The sequence below is a fragment of the Augochlora pura genome, chromosome 5, assembly GCF_028453695.1.
Source record: "Augochlora pura isolate Apur16 chromosome 5, APUR_v2.2.1, whole genome shotgun sequence".
Lineage (NCBI taxonomy): Eukaryota > Metazoa > Arthropoda > Insecta > Hymenoptera > Halictidae > Augochlora > Augochlora pura.
Genome location: NC_135776.1, coordinates 9799322 through 9819085, shown reverse-complemented (window position 1 = coordinate 9819085; position 19764 = coordinate 9799322). Strand labels below are relative to the sequence as shown.

The 19764-nt window shown below is 36.1% G+C and overlaps 1 protein-coding gene across 1 annotated transcript in view; it reads right to left on the bottom strand.

The window, feature by feature from the left end:
• The window catches only part of Ec (ubiquitin specific peptidase echinus), a 128415-nt gene that overhangs the window by 25426 nt on the left and 83225 nt on the right, over window positions 1–19764 (bottom strand). The window contains exon 3 of the mRNA XM_078180912.1: window positions 13939–14031. Coding sequence (XP_078037038.1) covers window positions 13939–14031 — 93 coding nt within the window. The remainder of the gene's footprint in view (window positions 1–13938; window positions 14032–19764) is intronic.

The following is a 19764-nucleotide window of genomic DNA, read 5'->3' as shown; positions in this document are numbered from 1 at the left end:
AGTTGCAATATCTCTTAAGAAATGAACGAATTTATTTATAATAAAAGTGTAACGTTCGAGTAATGATAAGGAAGAGTAAAAGCAATTCAGAAAGCTGTCGAACGCTACGAAACGAATAAACTAGGAAAAATGGAACTAAAGTAGGTGTACCAGTTAAATTAAAACGGGTAGAGAAAGTACTTTTGCAAAGTTGGAATAGGAAGATGGAAGCGTGAACCGTGAAATACTTCATGATTAGTAAAGACTGTACAGCAGTGCTGGGAGAAATTTCAGATGATTTGATATAAAAGAAATAGTAAACGTTGAAGTATTTAATGAGTACTATTTGGAAACACGGTTTAATTTAATGCTTAAATGGAATATATACTGTAGAATAATATTTAGTGCTTGAATGAAGATTTATTAAATAATATTTAATGTTTGAATGAAGAACTATTAAATAATATTTAGTGCCTGAATGGGGAACTATTAAAAAATATTTAATGTTTGAATGAAGAACTATTAAATAATATTTAATGCTTGGATAAGATACTATCAAATAATATTTAGTGCTTAAATGAAATGCTATTTACTGGAAGCCATTTTAACTGTAAACCTAAAACAATTTTTCTAACCTGTAGTACTTATATTTTCTATGACGAAGTGTACTTTCATCACAGAAAAGTTTTGTGATTCACACAAAATTATAACTTTAACAAATTCTTAAGTTTAAACTGTGATCATATGAGTACAAATTATTTCAAAACATGGTGTAACAATTTTAGCACTGCCTCAGACTCTCGAGTACAAAGTGCAAAGGATTAAATTATATGTAATACTATTACATGCAAAATACTATTTCGATAATAGAATAAATTATACAAGAATCGTGGTAAACGAAATTATCCGTAAATACTCAGATTTATTTCCTAAATTCAGAATTAATTCCTAAGTTAATTTTCCCTAATCGCGTTTCCAATTTTTCCTTAAAAAATCGTGAAATAAATTTGATGAATATAAAAATTTAGAAAATATCAATGGAAACGAATAGCACCGTTGCAAACGATATTTTTATCTACTCTACTGTTTCTTGAAATATTACTATTTGACCAAAACATATAATTTCCCCATATTTTAACAAAATATTTATTTCACAATTCTATTGCCGGATGTGAAAATAAACCCGGAATAAAATCAAAATATCCAAATTCTATTTACTATTTAATATTTACTACCTCAGCCCTGCCGTACAGTATCATAAACAAGAAGTTAATTCGCCTCTGGTATGGAACAGGTTCCGGCACCATCGCCGTGGTAAAAGTCGCCGCGAGATTTCCCCATGAATCAGGGTTCTCCGCGTCAAGAAAGTAGTAAAGGGTAAGAAAGAAGCATGTCATCGTTCGTGGAAATATCGATTACACAATTCGGCATACTTTCCGCAGATCGTTCAGCTCGATATTGGACGGCGTGTCCTCCCGCTCCATGCCGCTGTCCTCCTCCTCCTCCTCCTCCTCCTGCACAGCGGTGACTTCTTCAACTTCGACCTTTGCCACCTCATCCTTTTTCTCGCGCTCATGCGGCGTCGGCGTCGCCGACATGTCCTGTCGGACTTTTATCCACTTCAACATTTTCGCTCGCGACTAATCGTCGACGCGGAAGAAATCGCTGCAACAAGCGCGACTCCTCGTCACATTCTAACCCGGTAATATTATCCTCCGATGAGCGTTACCAACGTATCGCCGCGAAGACGACTTGGCCTTTCGAGTGTTTCCAAAATCCTCGAAACGGTCCTGCAACGCGTCCTCCGCGTTCCATCGAGATAAGAGCAACGTTCAAGGAGAGCGACATGTCTTTTTTCCTCCGAGCAAACTCTCGCTCCGCCGAGATAGTTCTGTTTGCAGTCTCAGGAATCGTTGCCTGCTCTCTCCGCCTCCCTCTCTCTCTCTCTCACTCTCTCTCTTGCCCCGGCGATCCAGCTTTCGTGCCAGATAACGCCGAGAGGATTTCGTCGGTCCGTTTTATAAACGAATCGGTCGACTCCTTTTCAATTTCGAGGCAGGAAGGAAGAGGCGGCACCAGGATCGATGGGAAACAGGTGGCTCCGAGCGTTCAAAGGGCCCCCGGCAGATGATCCGTCGCGAATGCTACAGGAAGAGTCCTACACGGCGATCGCATGCCGGATGCGCTAGGAGAACCCGTTGCCAGACGAGTTGTAGACTCGATTAAAAAGCATAAACTCGTTTGGCGAGCAAAGTCGCTTCGATCTACGCGGCGAGCCGCGGCTCTTCGTTCCGGGTTACGTCGGTGAATAGTTACGTCGCTAAACAGTCACGTCGTTAAACAGTTTCATCGGTGGACAGTTTCGTCGAGAACGATCGCTAGGAGATCTATCGCGGCCTGTTTTATACGGCCGAGCAGGATCGAGAGATGCGGGGGTCGCTCGAGGTGCTCGGAGCGTGACTAACAAATTCAGCTTCCTGGACGCCGCTGAATCCTTTCTTCCGGACGACCCGCTGCATCTTTCGCCCGAGTCGTTCCACTTCGGCGTGCCACGTGCTTCGCCCGCTTCGTTGGCACAGTTCCGCGTCGAATTCCCGGCGACAGAAATTCACGGGCTTCTCTCGGCCGGCCGTACTTCCTCTACTCCGTCACCCACCACGCCGGATACCCGACTCACTTCACTCGACGATAATAAGCCTTTCGTTGCTCCACGTCGACTCCGAGGAGACCGAAATCGCACCTCCGTAAACACGTGGTCAGGTCTTGATCACAATCGGGAGACTCTCCTCGACGCCTTGTCGATCATCGAGGAACAATACGTTGCGAGGCACCGCGTTCGTTCGCGCGACACTCTCTCGCCGTTTACGGTCCCACTTTGCACGCTCGCGGACAGGTAACTCGCGGTTGAATCAGTCGATTTATTATCCAGGATGCTCGCAGGAAGGGCCGCGCGACGTTCAATGTCCTGGGGATAGGTCCAGGTTCGAATTTTCGAGGCGTAAACGCTCGCCGCGCCGAGGAACTTGGAGAACCAGCGCTGGACTACCTGCACGCGGCACCGTACGCTCGTACCTGAAAGCAACGGCTCGCACTGTGCTGGAGACCATCCCCCTCCCCCAGCCTTCGCGAGATCTTTCTTCCTCTTCTGTCCTTCCACGGAGCCGTATGGCGGGCCCCTCCCCCTACCGCCCGCTACGGGGCCCCAATAGACCCAAGAAGCCAATGACGTCATCTGGTTAGCTGTCCTACGTTCACCAACCTGGCCGACCAGCAGCCCGACCAGTACCATACCCTTCGGCTACTCTGGCGACCTCTTTTCTAGTTTGTTATCGTTTTAGGAAAGTGTTCGAGGAGTCTTTTAGTGGTTTTTTTAACGTTTTGCAACGGTATTTTTAAGTCTTTGCGCGATTAAGATCGTTTAATCATCACGGTCGTTTAGTTCACTCTTCATTTTTAAATTTTTACACTAAATTGAATTATATTATTGTGTTACAGTTATTATTGTAAAAGAGAATTAATACATTTTGTTTTTCCTTATTAATCTTTCATGTTATACATTATTGTTTTTCAGTAAGATTAATTCTCATCAACGTGAGACACCTGTGTATAAAAATACGAAGAACTAAATATTTAGGTTCGAAAAAAAAGGAAATTATTTAGTAAAAATATTACAACAACGAAAATCACTTCTGTTTCTCTACAATGCTTTCAGACGTTTTGGTGTTTTGTGTAGCTTTCTTTGCGGCAGGGTATACAGGGTGTCTACGTCAGGTTACGATTATTTCCTGTCAATTTCTTTTACAATCTAGTTGCAATTTTTTTTTTAACGAAAGAAATATTGTATTTTTTAAGTAGGAGTGAAATGAATTATAATACATTTTTAATATAAAATTTAATTCGTATACTATACTATACTATATTTTGTATACTATTTCTACTAATATTTATTTACTTTCTCTAGTTTTACTATAGATTGTAGCAGACTTTTATTAGAAACTTAGATTGCAGTGATATTAGTTACAATAGTTTATCAATATAAAATAGAACTGTACGTTTGGATTTCCATATAAAATGTCCTTTTGAGACTGAGAATTTTTATTTAGTGAAAATTATATGTTCATATTTGGTTTTTATTTCAATTATTCAATGTTTGATAGTAGATATGTATGCTGTCTCTAAAACGATGACTTGTATTGACCGTCCACCCAAAAACCGGATGTGTGCTTTGGAAAGGGTGAGTGCAGGTGCAGCTGCATACGAATTAGGGTATGGTGTCTAACGAAGAGGATAGAATTGGCAGTAGAAACATTTCTATTCTGTTTATAACATAACTACCAAACGCATACTAATTGAGAATTAATTAATATGTCGTGTCAACAAAATTATTTTGCGTATTTCCAGTACGCCAACATCAATATATATGTATTTGTGTTTATTGCTTTTTATATATTTATTTTATAATGTTATTTATTTATTTTATTTACTTATTTATTTATTACAAAACATAGAGATAAGAATTGTTTAATTATTTTGAAAGCTCTCACAGTACAAAGATGTTAAATACTTTCGTAAAACACTGTAGCACTTTCAACAATATTTACAACCTAAACTTCGATTATACTAAAATTATCTGAACGCATATTCGTTCGTATGACGAAAATTCGTCATTTGTATATTCTAGTAAATAAATGATTCTTCTTCTTTTAATTCTAAATAAATTAAATTCTAATTTTTACCAAACAGAGATCATTATAACCAAAGATGGTATAATGATAAACATCATTGAAAAAATATGATTCTTAACAAGTTACGATGCCTTTATATAGACTATATCGTTTCTACAAATAGTGTCAAGAAATTCTGACATTTGGTGAATGGCAGCGTTACAAATTACCGAACGAACATGTGTTAAATAACAATTCTAGCCTCGGAGTCACCACTCGACTGCAAAGTGTTAACAAATAAAATTACAAAAGAGACTTTAGCCGGGCACGTTCGTACCACTAAGAACTGTTTAATTATTTCGCAAGCTCTCGCAGGACAAAGATATTAAATGCTTTCATAAATTACTATAGCTGTTTCAACAATGATGATTATACTAAAATTATCTTAAGTAACAGTTTTAGCTTCGAAGTCACCACTCGACTGTAAAGGATTAACAAATAGAATTACAAAGCAGAATTTAACTGGACACGTTCGTACCACTAAGAACTGAATTATTTCGAAAGCTCTCGCAGGGCAGAGATATGATGAAGTAAAACATTGGTAGCCTTTAGTTGGTACGGCCCTGAGGCCCGCCGTTTCTCTCGTAGAGCCACGGGAGTCACGAGGAACGGTTTTGTGTGGTCATGAAAATGTACGTGAATCGTACGAGAATATGGGAGACCCGTATTACGAGGGACTGGGACAAAGCCGGTTCTACGTTCTACATGTCCAGCCTGGCGTACACGATACCATTTGGTCCTTGTGTCACCAACACAGGGACCGCCGAGCCTACGGCAGAGCTCGACACGAAAAACCATGGTGGAGGGAAAAAGTAGCCACGGCTGTGTGTATACCTGAGCAAGCCTTCCACCACAACCCGGCTGGTTAATATGTACTATGGCGAAACATTCAACGTTTTCAGCGAATCCTGCACCATCCCATCGCTTTACGGAGCTTGTTCCCATTGATAAACTATACGAAAACCGAGTTCCATCGAATCGTCGGCCATTGAAATACGGCTTTCACGATTATTATGGAACACTGAGTTTCAAAACAAGTTTACACGGATGGTCATATCAAATTAAATAACTGGTTTTCGATGAAAAACTGATTTTAAATGCTGATATTGATACGTGAAAATCAACTACAATAGTTACATTTAATTGTTGCTTTGTGATTTTCTTATACTTTTTATGTAAATCTTGGTTATTTAAATTTTTCTATTTTATGTTCTTTAGTCTACATTGTTTTTGCGTATTTTATACGGGGTTTATTTTATTTATTATGTTTTATATCGATTTTAGTTATTTCAGCTCATATGGAGATATTAGATAAAGCGAATCATATTTTGAAAGGGACAAATATTAATGTATGGTATTTTTCTTCTGAACATTTGAAAATTTGGACAATATAAATAAGTATTTTCTTTATATAATTCAATTAGATGTATCTAAAAATCTCCATAAATGAATTTAGACTAGAAATTATAAGATAAATTACAAATTGGTCATCACTAATTAATAAATAGCTTTATTAACAGTTGAAAATACCGTTTGAACACTGGTGACTCTGCGGCACCGTTAAAAACTGTTATTATTATATTACAAGGTAACTTTTACATAGTCATGTTCGTCTGTAGGATTTACAAGATTCGATTTCACAACCATAAGCTACATTATGTCACATAAAATAATATAGTACATATCAGAAAAGCCGTCTTGCCTTTCCTGGTAAAATGTCTTCGAGTAAAAAGAGTTAATTACCTTTCCACAACTCGGAAAATCTGATCGCGCCAGCGATCGGCTCCACACTCCGATCTTCCGCCCTTATCTGTTGCTCCACCCTCGTCGCAACCCTAATTTGAATAATTTACAACGCGACGTTGACCATCGATCGACATTCACTTCTCGATTGTCAATTGAATTGTGAAAGGTGGGCGTACGCGAGTAAGCGAAGTAGCCGGGTTTAAAACGCGTAGGTCTCGTAGTATTTCCTTCTTCCTAAACGAGTTGCATGAATATTTAAATGAAAACTGGCGTCCTACGCCCGTGCGTCGAATCCTGACACTCGACGAACGCTAACGTCATCGAAACAGATATCAACGCGACGTTCGCCACGATGAAATCGACATTTATTGCATCTAGAATCTAACGATTTCTATTTTCGTCCAACTGAATCCGATGTACGTTAAATATTTATACATTTAATTTATTTCCTTGGTGTTTCTTGTTTGCTCAATTATCTTTTTCTAACTTTTTTTTATCGTCTCAGTCACTTTCTCTAGCCCCTTATATTATGATTTCTGTCATAGTTAAGTTGATTGACTGATTTCTCCGATACAGGGCTCGGAATTAACCGGCATACGCGAGGACCGCGAGGGCTACGCCTCCTGTCGCGCGTCTCGTCAATCAGGGAACCACTACGTACTCGCCTTCGCGGCGTAGAGTAACCATGAAAAGTGTAACCATGAATAGTGTAACGATGAATAGCGCAACCATGAATAACGTAATCATGAAAAGTATAATCACAAAAAGTGTAACCACGAAAAGCATAACCATTAAATTTAGTAACCACCAGAATGAGAAGCAGAAATGACGGAACGTTATCCGAAGAGGAGAACGTAGCAAGGAAAACAGGGAAGTTGAAAGAAAGTAAACTGTAGAAATAGCGCGCGACTTATCAAGATGGCGCCGCAAAGTGATTAGCTTTCTAACTTTAAGATCGAAGCGACTTTAAACGTAACTGTGAAGCGCAAGTTCAAGGGAACCATTCTAGCCGCCCGGAAACGGACATCGCCAGCCGCTGGTGTTCAGAACCGGTGCAGTGATCCACCATTGCAACCGCAATGCCACCGCAAATCGTGCTCTCGACGGTCAACAAAATGAGAACAAATTCTGCCTGCTTGGGTGTTACATGTGATACAGAAGTCTAGCGGAATAACTGTTCATTCGACGTCTGTCAACGAAACAACCCTTTTATACGATTGCGACTTACTACAATTACTAACGGCAAAAAGTATTTAAGCACCTTTTAAAATGATCTCAAGTTTTTTAAACGTTCAAAGGATTATTGCCTTGAACCACACGAGGATTATACAGTATATACAATATATAATTCTTACGTTACATTTTGTTATAAATGATATATAATTAGTTTACTTTTGCAATAACCAAAATACTTTTTTGCCAATTTATAAATTTACATAAATACTAAAATTAAAATTACCCCATCATTTACTGTTAATATAAATGTTAACGATGCAAAAATAATTTAACAACACTCGCGCATCTTTTGTCTATTGCTACGTCAGCCATGTGTACAGCAGCATTTTCATTGAACAAAGTGCAAGCATAATTTTCAACATTATCCTTTATTTGATTTATTTTGAAATGAATATCCCAATTACAATTTTATATAAATAAGACATTTTCTATAGCTTATTAACACTTACTGGTTACTTGAGGATATGACAAAGCGTCATAACAGAGTTCAAGTGTCATAACTTCTCCACGTAGAAGGGTTGAAAAACGTGAGGAATAAGCGCGCGGCACATTTATTGTACAGGGAATTAAATTGTACTTGGGAAAGAGTTCTTGTCGATGCTGCATCATGACTCGTAGCAAGTTATTTGGCATCGTCACGTTGTAGACATCCAAGCTTTGACATCGCTAAAACGTTTTTATCGTAGAAAGGTGTCCGCGTACGCGAGGGACGAAGAAGAGGCGTGTGAGATCGTAGGATCGTAAAATCGAAATAGTCGCCCGTGGCACGTGGTAGAGAGGGACGTCGTTTCATTCTAGCCCTAAAGCAGTTCCCACCTCCCGAATACGTTACCGGTGAATCACTAGGATCCCTTTGGTCAGGTCGAATTCTCCAGCGTTACACGTACCCCTTCTCTGGAATGCGGGAGTACTTCCTTCCTCGGAATTAACTTTCGTTCTTACATTCTGGCGAATATATATTGCAACACTTTGCTCATCGTTAACGCTTCACGGAACCGGTGACTTATAAATTATGTTTTTTTACATAAATACGACTGGTAGCCTGTGAGTCAATTGTCTCGGTAATAATTTACTATCTATTATGTCTACCGGAAAATTCTATCTGTTCTTAAAACGAAAGAAAACAAATTTTTGCATGCTCCTAATATTTATTGTATTATTATAATAATTTAAAAAGGAAGGATTTTCCATTTGAATAACGATTATTCATTATTCATATTATATCTATTTTCTCTATTTGTTTGAATAATTTGCTATGAATTGTTTACCATAAATCAAGGATTATTCGAGTAAATAGAATAAAAGAATAATAAAATACAGTAATAATTTTAGAATACGTATAGAAAATTGAATAAAGGAATAATAAAATAGTATAACGATCTTAGCATAACTATAGAGAATAGAATAAAAGAATAATAAAGTAGAATAATAATCTTAGCACAACGATAGAGAATAGAATAAAAGAATAATAGAACAGAATAATAATTTTAGCATAACTATAGAACATGTAATAAAAAAATAGTAGAGTAGAATAATAATCTTAAAATAACTATAGAAAATAGAATAGAAGGGTAATAAAATAGAGAAATAATCTTAGCATAACTACAGAGAGTAGAATAAAATAATAATAGAGTAGAATAATAATCTTAGCAAAACTACAGAAAATAGAATAAAAGAACAATAGAATAAAAATAATAATCTTGCAATAACTATGGAAAATGGAGCAAAAGAATATTAGAATAATAATAATCCTAGATAAATATTTCATTCGAAGCAGTTTAAACAATGTTGAGCCCTGTCGCGCAACAAAATGACTCGCCCCATTGTTCCGTTCGTTTCTGTATGCACGTAGCATGCGAGGTTCAATATATTCAAAAAGGAGAAAAACAAGGGGGTAGGTAAATTTTCATTTTAACCTGTCGCCCGGAGCAGGGAGAAGATAATAAAGAGGGAGAGATCCTTGCAACAAAGAAGCACGCGAGTCCTCCGAGCCGGAGAATCGTCTCTGTTCCTGCGAACTTCGCTCAAAACACGGTGTGCCCTTCGCCTGCGGCAATTAACTCTCGAGATTACTAATTAACCCCGTGAGAATGCGGGAGGGTCTTACGCGTTTTCTGCCTACTTCGCCTCGTCGCTTTACACGGCGTACGCCGTGTTTCCGTCGCGTATCGTTACACTCCCTAACTCAAAATTAACCACCTTTTGCAATCGATCACTGAAATTGTTCCATCGCCCCGCTCAACATCATTTTTATAGCAACAAAGTTTAGACTTGAAAAATTATTAAGCGATGAAACTATTGGTACGAGACGGAAGAATCAATTTCCTATGCATAAAATGCACTTTGCTGCGTTGAAATACTACGAGCCAGGGGAATTGTTTTATATTTATAATTTAAATGGCTTCGAGTGCAAAGGGTTAACCGCGAGACAAAGGCGCGTGGAACTTGTTTCTCGTTTATTTCGGAAGTGGTGCAAGTCCATTCTGTTATTTTAAGAAGATTACTATATAATAATTATTATTATTAGATTATTTTAATTAGATTATTATGTAGTAAATATAGTATATAAGACATAAATCAACCTTTTGTGTTATATAACAACGTGTTAGATTCGTGACGACGACTTTTTACAGAATTAAACAGGAATTTTATGTATTTCTTTTAAATTGAAATGAAATTTAAGTCGCCTGTTATTAATATCTAGAAATAAATGTAGATAAACATAAACAATAAACAAAAATTTCTATCGCTCTTTTAGGGAAATAATAAGAATAAAGCAGTGCTAATTAACATAGTTATAAAAGAAATCATAGTGCAAGGGGTTAGTTACATAATGTCTACTAATGCATCTATTAACTTATCAATGTGTAATTTGATTATATAAATTTCTTTCAAGAGTATTTAACCAAAATACTGTATATATATTTATAGGCTTGGAGAATTTTTATAAGTAATCAACTGTAACTCTAAAACGATTCCATGGGGTTGCTAGTGGCCCTAGAAAACTTTTAAATTGTTTGCAATTTAAACTAAACTATAGTACAATAAACTGATATTAATAAAAACTGATATACAGCATAATTTAACCTAACTAATGCCGTACTATATATTTTATATTTCGAAAATAATAAATAATATTCCGATTACAAAAACATTATTTTAAGTTACTAACAACCCCGCGATGTTATTTATATAAAAAAGGTGTAAAACTCATTTAATATCAATTATGAAAAATTAAACATCGCTTAAAATATATTTTCTATGAATCCAACATTGTTTCTAAACAATAACAAGAAATAAAATACGAGTAGTATGTTTTTTTTCAGTCGTTAACCGTATTTATTGTATACTATTGAACTTAGCAAAAGATATTGCTATTGCTTGCTTATGCTATTTCGTAGCAGTTTTTTCAAACATTACAGAATACACCATTTTCAAATAAACGGTCCATATCTCCAATTAGTTGCGTTCGATCGGCCTTGTTCTCGAAAGGAAATGGAACGATCGAAAGGGATGAGGGTTACGAATATTTAAACATTCGAACGCATTCATAAATCTGTGACGCGAAGGAAAATTGGATTTCAAAGATTCATTTTTATTCCTGGCAAACGAAAGGTTTTAGAAAATAACGAGTCACAATTTCGACCGCTATGAAACGCGACAAGTTAAATAAAATAACTCGCGTCGCATAAGACACATCTGGGAAACCGGTTAACTAACTTGTAAAATTCTTGAAACCAGGTTTGATAGTAACGTTTAATAGAACATTTCTATGCCAGCGTCCGACTCGCCTTTCTGGTTACTACAATGAACCACTAACAGCTCGGAGTATTACTTTCCGTTCCTTTGACCAATCAGAGAACACATCTGATCGCGAATGTGTGTCTTATGGGAGAAAGGTCTGCCCGCCGTGCGGCCTGTTACAGTCATCGCTTCCATCGATGTTCTATTGTGAACAAGTAAATGGAACTGTTTCAATAGTATGCAAATCGCGATCACGTTTCGCCCGATACGCATGATCTAATTTCGTTCGGCAAAGAATAACGATAGCTCGCAGAAGTCAGTTTGAAATTATGCAATGCCATAATATAAGAGACACGCATGTATTAATCATATATGAGTTATATTATTATGTTATTCCCGTATGACTATACAGTAATACGTATAGTATAGTATATAAGTTCAAAAAAGGAATAACGATAGTTTGAAGAAGTGAGTTTTAAATTATGTAATGCTATAATATAAGAGACACACAAGTATTAATCATATGTGAACTATAATATTACATTATATTATTACTTTATATGACCATATATAACAGTGACAAGTATAGTACAGTATGTAAGTTCGTTAAAGAATAACGATAGTTTGAAGAAGTGAGTTTTAAATTGTGTAATATTATAATTATTACTTACTAGTATAGAATATAATACTACTATACGTATATAATTTATATTACTATAATATTATGATATATTAAAATATTATGATACATTATTATGGAACGATAGTACAATATAGTATTATATACATATAGTAATATGTAACATTATTTAATATTATATTATAATCGAGAAATCTGCGCATGCTATATCTAGTATAATACGTGTTAAAATATACTACATATAATACTATTTTTATATTATACAGTATTATAATACAGTACTATGTATATTATAGCACGTATTGTACTACATATGATACACGCTGATTCTGCAACCGCAAACAAATAAAAATCAACAAAGTCTAAGAACGTTTTTACGAATATTTGTACTTAATGAAAAAACATTCTGTTGGCTTCAATGTTTGTAAACTGGCGTCTAATGATAATGTTCAGCGTAGAGTACATTTCAGCCTGTTCCACGGAGCCGTGTAATTGTTTCATGAACAACTAGGACTTTATGGGGCTGGACAGCATCCTCCTTCTTCCGTAATGAAAAGGAGAGGCGCCTCAGCTTTTTAGATTAGATTACCTACGGGAGATTAGCACCGTAACCTGAAGTAGACACGGCGTGGCAGCGAGTGGGGATGAACGGGGGTTGTAAAGTAATCTTTATTCGTCTTAAGTTTTCAAGAGCGCAGACGCTTTTATCTCGAGTGTACCGCTGCCTCTCGCGTTTTCATTATCGTCGTGGGATTTTCTAAAGTAGCCGATGGTGCCCACTTGTAAAAATCACACGATCGAAATCACTCGAGCCGACGCTATCGCGGGTTTCATGCCGTACGAAAACCACTCAACGCTGCCCGCTTTTGCTGGTAAATCATCGGTGCTCATCGATACGTGAAGACGCCCAGATGCTTTTTAATGAAACCGAACCGCGCTTAGGGTCTCTATTAAGGTCTATTTGTTATTCGGTCACGGATAATTTTATATCTCTGATCGGTGAAAACGTTTCTCACGATCTTACCTTCGAGCCTAGGTAAATTGTTTCCGTCAAGCGAATTATTTCTTTTACAGTCACCTTTTTAAAACGACAGAAATACTGTATTTTTTAGTGTAATTTATTGTGATACGTTTTTGACATGAAATTTTAACTAGAATGCATTTTTACTATAACTAGTTTTATTACAGATGTTTATTTGTTACTGTAGATATTTATTTGTTACTATAGATATCTTTACAGTAGATATTTACTTATTACTGTAACATATTTATTTATTGCCACAGATATTTTACTACAGATATTTTTACTATAGATATTGCTACTATGACATTTTTACTATTATAACAAATTTTTAACAGGAATCTAGATCGCAGTCAAATTAATTTTCACAGTTCACCAATACAAAATTGAATTACATACAACAAATAAGAATTATCGACACAAATAAAACTCCATGCGATTTTTCAAGCGTTTAAAATGGCGATGCGTTTCGGTATCATTTTAATCGCTTCAATAACGTTTTTGTATAGATATCAAGTTATATTGTGCAATTATTAAACTGGAAATTGTTACACAAAATAAAAATTATAAAACAGATTATAAACTATTAGCTGTATCGAAGGCAATTGTTTCACAGGTTCGTTCGTTCCTGTACAAATTTTTTAGTGAAACCAACGAATTCTTCCGCATGTAGAATTCAGACGGGTCTCCGTCTAACTAACGCGAGTTTGAATAAATAATAGGTGACAGGCTACGTCTATGCGAACAGCCTCTTTCTCGGCTATATTATTAACCACTACGACTATGTTCGTCTTAATGAGATTCGCGTTCCTTTTTTCCTCCCCACCCGAACGATCAATCTCGCTTACCTTGAGGGCGCAGAAGATGCACGACTCTCGCATGCAGGCGTGTCCTGAAAGCTCCCTGAAGCTCCTCCGGAAGATGTCGAGATGCCATAACACCTGCAACGTGAAAAAATCCACTGTGAGAAGCGTGTCAGTTTACACGAACATAAATATACTTTACACTTTATTTATCAGGTTTATATTTTAAAGTAACCAAGTATATTGGAAATCTCGAAATGAAACTGGAGGAAGAAATTAGAAAATTTTAGACGGTGATTGTACACTTTTCGTATTTATAACATACATTATAAATTGTAAGCAAGATTGTTAACTAAGGCTAGATAGGTTTCAGTTTGATATTCATTTAAATGTACAGGTAGCTATACTTCGAATTTTATTCTAATTTTATAGAATTTTAGTACTATAAGCACGCAAAGTATAACTGTACAGAACCCATTGTAATTAAATGTTTTTTTCCATTTGGTTCTTCGTCAAATCATTGATAAGATGTATTCCAATTTTTCATTGCAAGTAAATAGGTGCTTTGGTAAGATAATGAATAATCGTTGAATTATTTGACGCAAAGAATGTGTTGGAGGGCTTCTTATCAAATTATTATTATTCAATATTAACGTAGCTAGGTAAAATTTGCTCAAGAATAATTATTACAATCTATCGATGCTGCAGATATAATTAAACACTGCCAACATGAAGCAAAGAGTATTCTATTGATTATTTATTTAGAAACTGCACCAATTTCGAGAGCAGGAGTTCGTCCTTGCATTAATCATTTTGATAATTATACGATATTGTCCGGTAAAATCCGCCTAATAAAACATAATCATAACAATGAAGCAACGTAAGGTACAATAAAAATAAACGTTAACGAAGCACGTATATAACGCTATTACATGAAAGAGTTAAAGAGTTTCTCGATTACGTCGATACAATTGATGAGTTACGTATTTCCAAAGTTTCTAGATCCACCGCTCCGTCTGATTATTTTAACGATATCCTGATTACGGCGAGCTAATTGGCAATAAATTTCGGCTCGTCGTCGTCGTCGTCAACCCACAGAAAAACAAAGAAGTGCGAGCGTACGTGTGCAGGCAATACGACGGTAGCATGCAAATACGACGGCACCCTCCTTCTAACGAAACCGTGCGCGATAGTAGCCCACACAGTATCGTGAGCGCATTATTATTCCGAGGGAAAGTAAATCACAATCTCCATGGCCATGTCCTGGCCAATAGCGGAACATTATTTTCGCCTTTCCGGTCCCGTGGCCTAACCATATCCGGCGCACTTCCGAATCATCGACGCTGGATTCGAAAACAAGTAAAACAACCTGTAGATGGCATGGTCCTCGACCATTGTCTTATTAATAATAACAATGAATACCTTAACGTTAATATTACGGTAATATATATTGATATTATTATTGGAATATTATAGCCATGTATGTTATATTGCTATAGTTATTATTGTAGTTATGTATATTAATATTATTAGTACAGTATTATATATATATAATAATTATTATTATATTATAGTTATATAGATTAATACCAATATTAAAATATTATATTTACCTTTATTAATATTATCATATTATCATTATCATTACTAATATATTATTAAGATAGGTTTTATAGTAGATTAACACACTATTTTTATCTAGGTTAATACATTATTAATTAGGTTCCCTTAAGTACACCGAGTTAAACCCTACTTTATAAAATTTGAACAGAGCTTCAGTCTCGATTACTACTAAATTAGTAGTCTATTGCTAAATGAATCAGAAATCATAGAATGGAATAGTCCATGGCCCGGTGCATTCTGTTGAACGCGAGGAGCCTGGTTTTTCTATTTGGAAATCTTGTACCGAGCACAGTAAGATCACGAGGAGACGCTTGCACGTGCAGGAAAGGTTCCCATTGAAGGGGCACGTTTTGAAAGAGCACCGATGGGACCTAACAAGTGAACAGGGCTCTCCGGGCAGAAGCGTATCAATATGGCAGCCGGGTCAGGAGGCTCCACAATACTACCACTACTCGAGAGAGACAAGTGCACGCCTCGGTTATTACGGGCACTTCCTCTCGACGCATAAAACGCCCTGTGCACTGTGCATTCGAGTTTTCGATCGTGAAAGCGGGCACACGGAATGCTGGAACACTCGTCCGCATATAAATTTTATTTTCGAAAGGAAACCATCTTTGAAATGTTCTTGCACTTTTTAAACGTGCTCCAAGGTGTACGACAAATATGGCAATTACGATTTTCGAACCGTTAGCGAAGCCAAAGTAGATAGTAATAATAATAAATACGGTATTCGCAGTGACGCTGCTGTTTGGACAACGTCGTTTTTAGTTCGGTATTTTTGTCTCGATTCTTCCCTCCGAGAAGCCGCGAGTAATAATGATGCTAAATACGGATAATTTGCGGAATCATTAGACCGGGCGATGGTACTTTAAAAGCAATTATTCTTTTCTACTTTAATGCTCTCACGAAAACTCTCGAAATTACTATGGAACTCGAAACGAGCTTGTCTTCGCCGACTGCATTTAATGAAGTACTGTGACCTATATTTTTACCAAGTACACTCTGGCGTTAGGATACTTGATTAATTACAGTATGCGCAAATATTTTTCTATTACATAGTTATACTTTTATATACATTTATATTTTTATATACAGTTATATATTTATGCACAGTATATATTTTTATATGCATACAGTTATACTTTTAATTACTTTTGTACCATTATTTTTAGACAATTATGTTTTCAATTCATTATTTTTGAATACGCATCTTTCAGCAATTATATTTATATTATAATGGCACTATTACAGTTATATATATTAATATTATTAGTACAGTATTATAGTTATACATATTAATATTATTATTATACTATTATAGTTATATATACATTAATATTATTTTTACAATATTATAATTATATAGATTAATACAAACAATATTATACATCAATTTATTCAATATATAGTTGCATTCTAAATCATTTTTGTACCATTATTTTCAGAAAATTATATTTTTAATTAATTACTTTTAAACACTCATCTTTAAGTAATTATATTTTTATATTTATATATAGTGCAAAAGTATTCAGCGATTCACTTCAAATCAATTACATCGATTTGCGAACAAATTGACCGTTAATACATGTAAATTCGTTTCCTCAAGCGACTGGAATAATTACCATTGTTCGTAGATGTAACGACAAGGTGTACGATCGGCTAATAACGCATTTCGGAATTTGAGACAACATTAATTACACGTTTTTTTTTTCGACCAGACACTAAAGCGAAAAGAAATTCAAGAGGAAGTTCGAGGGAACACGCGTCTTAATTCCAGGATGCTCTAAATTCCTAATTATCGTTGCATGACTGCAAGGCATTCGTCTAGATCTCCTTTATGGAATACGTTAAGAGTTTCAACTATTCATTAGGCAACAGTTTCACACGCGTTACCTTGGCGAAAATGCATTTTAAAATTGTTTAAATCATTTTCGTCGCGAGTTAACCGAACGCGTTCAGGAACAATTCGAACGTTCCCCGCGACCGCGTTTATTAACAACGATAACATTCTAATTCTGAGACAGAATTCTACTTCTCAAACAAGAACAAGCGACCGAATAAGATCTAATTACAGTCGATGACATTAATTTTAAGAGTCTTATTTTAAGAGTCTAATTTTAAGAGTCCTCAGGAGATGATTCAAACAAATTATACAAATTATACTTTATCACGAAGAAAGCACGGCTTTAAGAATTAATAAATAAAAGTCCGACTAGCATTTTAAGAATGCAAATTACAAACGCTTCTCTTTTGTTTAACATTACTTAACTCGTATTTATTATAGTATATGTATACTTCAGACGATTTGAAGCAACTTTTTCCTTTACGAATATTTTATACGAGGCATTGTTAACCTGTTGTTAACGAAAAACAGTGGCTAATGAGAGGAGAGGTCAGTCGACGCGCCAGAGCCAATCAGCGGTCGAAACTCAGGCGCCCATTGCTACCTCGCGCTGGTCTCTCATTGGTCACTGTTTTTGATTAATAACTCGTTAACGAAGCCTCGGTGGAAATTTCTGTAAAGGAAAAAGTTGCTTCAAACGACCTCAGGAACCTTTATTTTCGACGGCGAGTGACTTTTGAGACACTCTGTATAACGTAACGTAGGGAAAGCGAGAAGACAACGGTGTACCATTATCTTGTCGCTATTCTTTGCATGCGACCACGCTTTTCCATGGCTGTAAAGAGAAGACCACGTATTTCATCACGAACGCACCGAGTTTCCCACCGCGATCGCGCTAATTTGCATGCGTAACCAACAGCTTTATGCGATTTCTATGCACACATGACCCGATCGTTCATTATACCGGATCAACCGCAAACTCGTTCAACCAGCGACCGTCGTAACCGCAAAAACGCGCGTTCCCGTTGTTCAAAGAGATGAACAAACTCCCTTAGAAAAGTTTCGCAAATAATTCTATTTTATAAACTCGACCGCGTCGAAAATCTAAAAAGTTGCATAAAACTCCAGTCTTTCGTTCAATTAAATGAAAATCTCAAAGCAGCCTTACATGTCGTGGATATTTGCATACCATGGAAATTATAATGAAATTAAAATCGTCTATACCGTCATCAAATGATTTTAAGACGGGGAGATTTTCCTATTCGGTCGGCAAAATGTTAAGTTATTCAGTCACTCTTGAAATTTTAACTCTTTGAAGCCTCCAGAATTTCTCTCATTTGTAGTCTTCAATTTTTGATGCGTTTATCATCAAAATGATCAAATACGAAACTATAAAAATATCGTCAAATTATTAAACTGACGAGAATTATTGAAAGAGAACAGACATTTTTATCCAATTTATATTTCGTGCAATTAACTTGAATAATTTTCATTGCGTCGTAGTGTACTCTTTTACTTGTAAAATTATCCAATGATTTCAGATGATTGCGACGATTTTAATATACATATAATGAAATAAGAAACACTGTAAGGAGATAAAGATCCAGAGAGATCCATAATGATCTGTAGTCTGGAATATTTATAAACTGAACAAGCGCGCGTCATTTTGAAACGATATTAAAATTGTAAGCTGGTAGAACATGCAAAGTATTTCTGTCTTAGTCGTCGATGTAGGGAAAACGCTGCATTTTCGCAAGATCGGTGTGGAAACCAGTTCATTCACAATCGCCTCGGCGGAAGGCGGTGGAAAAAAGAGAGGAAAATGGATCACGAGTCACCGCATTCCAGGTACGTTTTTTCGCAACTTGGCGGATCGCGTTGCCCACCGCTGTCATTAACGACGAGGCGCGGGAATGACGTGCTTTCAATTCGGTCTTAACCCTTTCACGACCGCGCCAAAATCATAAAATTACGGTTTCAATTAAATGAACATGTCTGAGCTAATATGGCTTGTATGGCGTCCATTGCTTCTTCGACACACCGTGGAAATCGTAATGAAATTATGTCTGTACTATACTATATAACTATATATAAACTATGATAAATATTAATATTAAATAATCAAAAAATATGGTATATATATAACTGTATATTATTTTAGCTATATAAAACTATGTATATTAACCATTTGCACTCGAATGGTGACTAAAATGTTCGAAAATAATTTTTATAACAATAAAGTATAGATTCAAAAAATTATTGAGTAGCGAAACTGTTGCTATGACTCGCAAGAATCAGTTTCGTACGCATAAAACTGCACTCTGTTGCATAGAATAGAAATACTACGACTCAGGAAAATTATCTCATATTTACAGTTAAAATGGCATCGAGTGCAAAGGGATAAT